The 10328-nt window shown below is 37.6% G+C and overlaps 1 protein-coding gene across 3 annotated transcripts in view; it reads right to left on the bottom strand.

Annotated features, from left to right (window-relative positions):
* Positions 1–8740: 8740 nt before the first annotated feature.
* The window catches only part of LOC117409553 (zinc finger protein 608), a 45432-nt gene continuing 43844 nt past the window's right edge, over positions 8741–10328 (bottom strand). For all 3 annotated transcript variants that reach the window (XM_034924660.2, XM_034924662.2, XM_034924661.2), the window contains 2 exons: positions 9949–10030; positions 8741–9677 (listed from right to left, as the gene is read on the bottom strand). In XM_034924660.2, the coding sequence (XP_034780551.2) occupies positions 9671–9677; positions 9949–10030 (89 nt within the window). In that variant the 3' untranslated portion in view covers positions 8741–9670. The remainder of the gene's footprint in view (positions 9678–9948; positions 10031–10328) is intronic.

Here is a 10328-nt window from a genome sequence, read left to right as displayed (position 1 = left end):
AGCACCAGAAAAATTGAAGTCAATATTTTTTACACTGTGACATTAGCCCAATAATGTGATATTGATTTTTTTCAAGCAATATAGAAAACAATACAAAATCTGTTCATTTTTCTGTGACTAAGATCTTTTTAAAAAGCAGACATGAAATGAGATCCTGGAGCAGTTTTTGAACATCAAAAATGAAATATAGTTACCTCATAGTGGTGATATATTGGCTAAAGGTACAAGAGGTAAATTTGGATTTTCTTGCACAGTATAAATGTCAAAACAAAACTATTAGTATTCACCTAGATACTAAGGCTAATTAAGAAAGGCAACGTTTGTCTAAGAACCAGAACTAATTCAATATTAAAAATGAAATTACATACTCAGTTGTAGATCTCTTGTTTTACAGTGTATGTTTTACTACTTTACAATACTATCACATTGTTTGTTTTTCAGCTAGTGTATGTGCTGTCCTTACAAGCTAAACACAGCAGGTAAATAGATCTATTATCGCGGGGGTTTTGTTTACATAAAACTCTGGATTAAATTATTAGAATGACATTCACATACACGGGGGGGGGGGGGGGGGGGGGGTTGTTCAAAAGGTCTTAAATCATAACTCCAGTGTTAATCAACAAATCGGTATGTTGGCATTTTCAAGCGGTCGTTATGCCTATTTTGTTATTAAATTATCGTGCTAATGTGATTTCCTAAATTTAGTTGATTTATGAAATATGAAATAATGTTACTATCTTAATGACCAGTGCTTCTTGCGACTATTTCTTCTGCTTGTGTGTGAATTTAAAAGGAAATCCATGTTAATTGTCATAATTTATCAGGCAGTCGTTTGCACTTGGAAAAGCAGGGTTTTAATTAACAAAAAAAGTATATAACTCACCTTGAAACAGTATTTAAGTTCTTTGGTGTTAAAAAATAGAATGAAGGAACTACAGTAAGGCTTTGAGTTGCAGCAGCAGTAGCAGCAAATTTAATTTTAGAGCTTGAGCCTAAGATTGACAGACCCCGGCTGCGATGGCGACGATACCATGAGAGAGTGCACAGGACCAGGGTTAATTCCTTAGATCTACCAGATGATGATCTAAAAGCTCGATTGCGTCTGGATAGGGCAGCTATTATCGACCTCTGTCAGACTGCGTGAGGACTTTTAACTGCCTACGACAAGGGGCTGTGCCGTACCCCCGCATATGAAGGTATCAGCTTGGCAGTATTGTCCTTCTATGTCTGGTTCATTTCAAAGGGTCACAGGTGATTTGATAAAGAGGGTTAACAATTATATCAGTATCCCACTTAATCAGAAGCAGCTACAAAATATTAAAAGGGAGTTGTATGACATTGCACTCATATCACAGCAGCACCATGCATCCTACAACATCTGGAACGTATGTGCAGATTTCCCTGGCTCCTGTCATGACTTACGTTTTGACACAATCCGCTGTGTTTAATCATTTCAGAGACCCGATACACCAGATGGCATATTAGTAGGTCAGTATTGTAAGACTACCTAGATAATTCAATATTTGTAGATATGAAAATATTTTAGCTTCATAGACTCAATTTCAAAGCATTAACAGATTGATTTTATTAACAAATTAAGTTTGAAAATCTCTTGCTACTAAAGCTGTTGTTACTATACCGCGAGTTTGATACAATAACACTGTTTTTGGAAAATCCCCCCACAGTCACTTAGATGGCAGTAAAATTGAATTTTCTTTGACCTTGCTTATTATCCTAATCCGTGTGGAAAGGCTGGGTTATGACCTCTAGGAGCGACATTTCACTGAATATAATGAAGAGAAAGGACAATGTAAATAATGAAGCATACCTAAGGATGAAATGGTTTACACAGAGGTTCCCAGTGGCTCACCTAGCACTGCCTTTATGAATGCTGTATGTCTCATGCAAACATAATTCATATCCCACTCACACCAAGTTGCTTTCCAACCACAGGAAGCTCTGCTTTGGAATTTGTGTTCCGACATGGTTTGGGATATAATGTGAGGCAAGTTCACTTCATTGAGCTTCAGAGACCGCAACTGGCCAGGCAGTAGACAACTCCAGGCAGAAACTACCCAGGTTCGGTGGGTGAAAAGAAGTGACTGTCTTGACAGCAGGAGCCTAGGTTGACCATTGATCTTCAGTCCTCCCGATCGATATGTGGTGTGCAGCACTAATATTTCCATTTGGCTTGAAAAACGGGTGTAAAATTGAGAAAAACTATCCGGTTCAACCAACCTGTTTTTGTACTGCTTTTGTTTTTTGCTTGGTTAAGCATCATCTGTAATGTCGTTAATGTACTTGTGGATGTTAACAAACCCATTCTAATATTTGACAATAGAAACGCATGACTGATAGTGTGGATTGCGCCTTTATAATTTGTATGTTTTATTTTAATATATTTAACTAATTATTTAATGCGTCATTTTCCTCCTTCCATTTGTGTCTTTCTAAATGAATACCTTACATGTAATAATGATTCAATTAATCCACTATAAATTATTTAGATTATTGACCAGTTTAAATTGTATTTAGAACTAATTGTATATGTTTTATATATTGAAATTAAAATTGATTGCTAAACCTAATTAGTCTTAAAATTAGAAACACAATCTTCAATGTTACATTGCTTTAGATGTTTAGACACACTGTGAACCTGGGCCATGACCCATGATGTCACTGCACACCCAAGGAAACAGGTTGACATGTTTATTGTTCTGGGAAACAGAACCATGGGGAAAAATGTCACGTGAAAACTGTGCTATTCATATAGGTTTATTTATTTGTATGAATTGAGGAATATGGATAAAAAAAATCTCCTTTCTTTTTTCCTTCTACAAATCAAGTACATGCTGTTTTTTTAGGGATACATCTGAATATGTCTGGAATGTGTTTGACTAAATAATACTATATGAATTTGAAATTAATATCATGCACGTATTATCCTGATTCAGATCAAGAACAGGATGGTTTTCAAAAGGGGACAATTAAAAATGGCAACATTGCAGATGCTATGAGTTGGTTGCTAAAGTAAATTGTACTGAATTGGTTAATATTCACTTCAATAAAAAGCAAACAAGTCTAGATTGCTTTAGAGATAATGACTCCAGTGTAATTCCTTCAGCAGTTGTATTAGGTTCTCAATGGAAGTGTTCTGCATGCTTACCCCTCTGATATGTCTTGTGTAGAACTCATTAGGCTAGAATGACAAAGGTTAGCTGCAAACTCAAGGTCTTCTGAAAGTAAAATAAGCATCCCCATAAGGAGCCATCTTGCTGGCATGGAAACTGATTTTGCTAACTCTAATTATTTATATTGTTATTCATACCCAGACTGACAAAAAAGAACAGATTTTGTACATTGTACTTTATTCACATATACCAATCTTGTCTTTCCAGCATACAGCTCATTTCTATTTCTGCTCTTACAATTCGTACTTGGTTTGTAGTTTTGCTTGAGGTGAAGGTCACAACATCAACTTGTATCGTAAAGTAGTGTAAAAACAAGTAATTCAGACCCAGAATTACATGTTTTAAATACTGTAAATGTAAATATAGAAAAAAATGAATTCTTTAAACAGCTCGGCCTTTGTATCTCTGTGAAGAGTTCATTGTGATTATGTGGACATCTTCTCCCCTCCTTAACCTGAGCAGGACTCTAGGAGGAATTTGTATTTTTTAGGGTTTTATAAGATGTTAAAACATAATACTTTAAACACAGCCCTTATACAAGTTTTCCCATGCTTTTCCCATGGTAATACCATGTATTAACCATAATTTACCCTAGTTTACCATGTTTATTAATATGCTTTACCATACCTCACTGTTCTTTACATTGCTTTCCTATGCTTTACCATGCTTTCACTATGCTTTATTATGCTTTGCTATGCTTTTACTATGGTAAACTTTTATAAGGGAGACCATGCCAGTAGTGTTAAACATCAAGAAAACGAATTATTCGGATGACGGTTAAGATAAGAAGGAGACTCGCACTACAATAGTAGAATAGGATTAGCTCAAATAGGGCAGCCTGAGGCTGGTTGTAACATTTATGAATAAAAAAAAAAAATAATAATACAAATTAACCTTTGACCACAGTGGCAGTGCACCATTGGGAGTTTGTAGTATAATAGTAGGTTGTACCATAATGTAATAGATAAATACAGTTCCTAATCTTTAAATAAATAATTAATTATAAAAAAGAATACTGCAACATCTTAATAGGAATAAGACAGAACCCATTCTAGAAAGCCAAATCTCACTTAACATTTAGTGCTTTAGTTCTGTTGCCCTTTGCGTAATCCTCATACGTCCAGTTCTTTTATTGGAGGGCCTAAACCCATTGTTCTCCATATAAGATGATGCTGAAATTGTGATAGCTCGCAAGCCAAAACTATTCCTTCTCTACTGTGCTCTACAAAGAACTGTGATTTCCCTTTCTATGTTGACTTTTTCTCTTATCTTCTTTGTCTTCCATTTGTATGATTTGAGTATTACAACCAGCCCAAAAAGCCTTGATATATTTGTCAATGCTCCTGCAATTCAACCCTTCCACTATAAGCAGACACGTGTAATTTGAGGTCATAAGTAACAAATAATATAACCGTGAGATTTGATTTGAATATCTCAAAAACCTTGTCTTTCCTGTTCCATGCTCTGTGGCAAAATTCGTTCAATACTTTGCTGAAAAAAATAAGTTGTCTTGTTTATATTTTAAATAGTTATATAACCAACAAGAAGAAAGGAATGGGAACTCATACACTACAGTAACATGCTGACGGCAGAGAGAAGCTGTAATTTAGAGATTGGGTCGATGCTTATCCGCTGTCTTAGTTGTGAGGATTAAGACATAGTGTCATGGGCACCACAGCTCATTATTTTCACTTTCTCAAAAGCTTGCCAAAATGGTTGTAGTATTCTCCTACTTTTACCATATTCTTATAGCAATGAAAAAGAGTGCGTGACCTCAATCAAATGCTATCACAAGCTTAAAATGCCCTCTGAAATAATTTAAAAAGGTGTCATTGTGTCAACGCCTTAGTCACATATTCCATTAGTGGTTTGGTCTGAATTTGAACAAGCACTCCTATGGTAGTAGTTAAAGCAATGATCCTTCTCTATGTCCCTTCAAGTAAAAAAAAAAACCTTTTGGTAAGATAAATGGCAGATTTGCCTTTAATGTTGCAAACAGATGTTAATGTTTACATTCCTGCTAACTGCATCATCAACAGGCAAAATAGAGGAAAAATGGTTTCTGTGACTTATTTGGTCTCCCTTGTTGTATAGATTGCTAGAATCTGCTTTAATAATACAATACAACCTGTTATGGGGTCACCTGAATTAAGGGGTTATCTGCTTTTCACAGTAAACTCCTGAAAGATACAAACAAATGACAAAGAGACCTTTGTTCAGTCCCTTTGGTTAATTTGGGATTCACTGTTAAAGGTTACAATAGCTGCATTGTTCCCTGTGTGTAATAAATGTTATGCTCAAGAACGATGAGGGGATTGGCAGATCTGTGGTAAGTGAATCTGCCTGTTCATCCTCAAATCTGGTACAGGCAATCAGCTGCAGTGCTGGGCTAATCTTCCTTCATGTACGTCATCCCTGACCAGGAGAGATCTTTGTTTCTTGGGGTTATAGGGGTAATTAAGTCTCCATAACATCTTGGTAGCAAAGGCTGCCAGTTGTCCTTAACTCCCCAAATCAGCTCCTGGTATTTGTGAGTCCTTCTGAATAAAGACAAACAATATAGTAAGAAAACAGATTTGTTTTAAATGGAGCACGATTTGTAAAATAATCAAAGTCACTTTGACGTAAATAAAATGCTGCACAGCTTCTAACAATATCACTTTGGCTCTTTGTAGTAATACACCACATCGTGGGATCAGGGTCTTTTAGGGAGCTTCTCAGAGATGATCACGCACCACCACAGCATTGGCAGACAAGCTTGTGTCACGTGGAATTCATTTGATAACGTACATAAAATTGTGTAAGGTAATATCTACAGTAATGAGACTGGAAGCAGGGTCAATGTGAAATCTTCAAATCATGAGTCAAATTGTTTTAATCTTGACCTAGCTCAAACATGCCTCTGAATGAGATCCTTCGCATGAGCAACACAAATTGTCATGTTGCTGTGATTACTGTCAATCGGCGACCATGTGGGTGAGACGGCAGTGCGTCAGCTGGTTTGAGTTACGACACCAGTGATACCAGAAAGTGGGAGAACAGGGTTTTCAGTTGATTAATTGCTTGTGCTGGAGGATGCGATGGAGGATCAATGAGGAGGAAGTCATCCATCAAGTGGCGGAGGAATGGAAAGTGGCGGGAGTTGAGAAGGATCCAGCAAAGTGCTTCTGAGAGTGTGTCGAATATTTTTGGGCTGCTACGGCAGCCAAAGGTGAGCTGAGTGGAGAAATAATATTTATCGTTTCAGCAAATTCCAAACAGGTGGCATAGGGAGGGGTGAATAGGCATCACTTTGAAAGCATCTGTTATATTGACTTTGGCTAGCCATCCAGTAAAAGCTCTCTCGTAGAGTGCAGGATGCGTCCTATAGTCTGGACATCGCCGGTTCAAGTCCAGGCTATTCCTTTGCCGACCGCGGACGGGAGCTCCCAGGGGACGGCACACAATTGGCCAAGCGCCGCCCGGGTGGAGGAAGGGTTAGGTCGGCCAGGGTGTCCTCGGCTCACCACGCACCAGCAACTCTGTGGTCTGGCCGGGCTTGCCTGTAAGCTGCCCAGGACTGCGTTGTCCTCCGACGCTGTAGCTCTGGGTGGCTGCATGGTGAGTCTGCAGTGTGTAAAAAAGCAGGCGACTAGCGGCACATGCTTCAGGGACAGCGTGTGTTCATCTTCGCCCTTCTTGAGTCAGTGCAGGGGTGGTAGCTTTCTACCATTTTTCCTTTGGCAACGAAAGATGTTATAAATTGAAGCTCTGGTATACTGAGGTCACTGGCTTTTTGGTGGTTTTGTGATATCTTGTGCTTACCACAAATACCATTCTTTACTGCCACAGTTAAAATCAGTCCTGCATAGTTTGTTCAAGCAGCTTTGCAATTTGCATCAATATTTGTGTTTTTATTTTACCAGGAGGGCTTATCGCACTCGAAGCCATCATAGATGGTCAAAGTATGTGAGCTTGCCTTGTGCACTGAATGCATGCCTGCCACAGGGCTTCCCTGGGTCATAAACCCTGCTAGGTACAGACAGGGATTGCAGTAACCACAGGCCGTACATTACTGTTGCAGAAATTAAAGGTTTGCTGACCTAAAGGAGTTTATCAGTAGAGTTTTAAGCAAAATACCCGAGAAAATCTGTCCGGGAGTTGTCCGGCAGAAGCGTCCAACAAATGCCGGAGTCCCAGAAAATAAGCTAGAGTTGACAGGTCTGGTATCCTATTGAATAAAAAAAAAATGATATTCCGAAATATTCTGTGGGTCGGGTGACATCGCTCCAGGGGGAGGATCTGGCACGTGGGCCGTGTGTTTGACACCCTTGCGCTATAGGTACCCCCCCATATGCTTTGTCATAATATACCCTGCTCTAATGCACAGGAGCGGCACCGTATAGTGTTGCCAGGTATAACGGTTTGGTAGTGGATTTTAATACAAGTTTTGTTTTATTAGTATGCATTATAGAAATCAAAAGACTGGATTTTGCATGCGAGTGACATTTAATGTGTGATTTATAGTATTCACACATTGTCAAATGGTTTCTGTTAACAGAGAGAAAAAAACCCCAAAAAAACAACATAGTGCGTGAATGGTGCCTGACGAACCTTCGAAGGTTTAGAACTACCTTTGAAAGCCTGGCTAGCGCAGAAACCTTTGAACACAGCCCTATTTAAGTCTAATTTGAAAACACACTTTTTTGAATGTGCTTTTATATAATCAGATGTAACTGGAGTGTATTATATATTGAACGGTTTTGTTTTGTTTTTAAGTTTGTACTGCACTCTGGGATACCATGGCGTGAAGGGTGCTATTTAAAAATAAATGTTTATTGTATTGTATTGTAAACACTAATATAAAAGTGGTAGTTATGGTTAACTTCATCAAAAGTATAGAAAGTTAACAAATAGGGATCCTCCTATTGCAATGATAAACAGATGGGTCTTGGAAAATCTCTTTAATTGTTATATATTCAGACATAAATAAGTGTGACTGCTGGGTTTACCCAAGAAGACCTGTTAGAGTATAATTAATGAAGAATCCCAACATCCATTAATATTGCTACAGAGAAGGATGGATGTTGACATATCACAGCAATCCTTTGTGGTATATTCTGGTGCTGTAACAATGTAAGCATGTGGCTATATCATCCTCATACATGTCCATGACTACACTGCATTAGCAGTCATTGGTGCTGTGGTCAATCTGAAGAAAAAGCTGGATACTATGGACATCTAAAATGGTGGGACACAGAGGTTTGCATTTGTGTCCTGGTTTGCCCTTACTTATCCCTGTGGCTGTGCTGTTTGCAGACACCTGCATTATACATTTTCAGATCCTTGCTTTTAGTGAATCGCAATCTGGTAACAGATTACAAATTATTGATTATTATTATTTATTTAGACCTGATGTGAGAATACCACAGTCATGTAAATGTGACCACAGTCCTGGGTATTACCCCAGTATAATGCAGTGGCATTAAACAAAACAAGACAGGTACATCTTTACAACAGCTGCATCACAGAATTACGCACAAACATTAACACCCACAGAGACAAGCATACAAAAAACAAACTTTTTTTTATTTTGATTGCCAAATTATTATCATTATTATAATTATTATTATTATTTTAAGGCAGGTATAAAAAAGAAAGCATTCAATATACACTTTACATAAAATAAACTAGATTACAGCATGGAACAAGTAACCAGGCAACGGCATTTAAGTCTCACCCCTAAATGTGGATAATTGTAAACATTTAAAAGACTGCAGGACTATTCAAGTAATAGAACAATCACAAATGTCTTCAGCTATGCAGGCTATCGGGTAAACTGCCATTCAAGGTCATATAAAAACAAGCTTTCTTTAATATTATTCACAGACTCTTATATTCTGCCATTTAAAATCTATACAGTATATACACCACAGTTTTATGGTACTGGCACCCAAAGCCCTCAAAATCAAGATTCTTCACAATACACAGTAAACAACAAACAGAATACAGTCAAATTTACACAGATGCAATTTTCTTTTCTTTTTAAATAGAAACCCAAGGAGCCACTAAATAGTATACATATACATAGTACCAAAGTGTCAGGGCATGTCGGAAATATTACAATATACATACGTTCAGGCACACCGATACATAACGATATATTTCTATACAAAATAATAAAGTGGCCATTTTGTGGCTAACACTTTCCCAAATGTGACAAACACATTTATTTTCCAATGCTTGCCATTAGCAGCTGACCCTGCATGTGTGAGCCTGGTTACTGTTACAAATAAAAGGTAAGAATATATATTTCAACAAAAGTCTAAATTACAGCAACATTGGTAACTCTTATAAAATATTCAATTCAAAAAAACAAAAATGACAGTTTTTTTTTGCCTGCCATCAAGGCAATCAAATGTCAACACCATGGAACTGATGTCTGTAATAAAGCATTTGCTCATGTGATCCAGTCACATGCCTATGTACAGTTCTCCAAATCATTCTCTGAAAAAGAAAAAAAAAACACATTTAAAAAACTGGCTTTCGTATGCACACATAATAAAAGGTCACTGAAATATGACTCCTTTTTATTGCATGTTTGAGTATAAGCAATTTGATAAGCATAAATCCATTTGCTTGATTTTTAAATGTTTAAACGTCTTTTGAGACTCCATACTTTCACTGTCAGTAATTCACAACAAGCCGGTCATGTTGCTTAACAGAAATATGTCTTCTATCGCATGTAAGAACAATTACAGATTAGCAGGATATTTACCTCCTTTGTGTGGGAAAAATACCAGATGCAGAAGCCTGAGCAGCCACCTGCTGACTGGCAACAAGGGCAGCAGAGGTCAACCCTGGGGGAGGAAAGAGGAAACTTAGTTAAGGCTCTCACTATTCCTGCAAAGACAGATTACATCTAATTGACGGTATGCTATAGGAAATGAACAGTGCAGCAGCTTATAGCATTACAGCTGCAACCTTCAGTAGAAAAACAGTGTAACATTCAGTACACTTACACAATGAACCGTGGTGCTGCCCATTACATTACAAAGAAAGAAACTGTGATCCGCTGATAGATTTATTTTTTATTTTTATTTTTTTTTAAATGGTGTGCCGACATTACAAAATGCTGGGACTATGCACAAGGCTGTG

Source organism: Acipenser ruthenus, chromosome 1, assembly GCF_902713425.1.
Source record: "Acipenser ruthenus chromosome 1, fAciRut3.2 maternal haplotype, whole genome shotgun sequence".
NCBI lineage: Eukaryota > Metazoa > Chordata > Actinopteri > Acipenseriformes > Acipenseridae > Acipenser > Acipenser ruthenus.
Note: the sequence above shows the minus strand (reverse complement) of the source record. Positions and strands in the feature narration are given on the sequence as shown.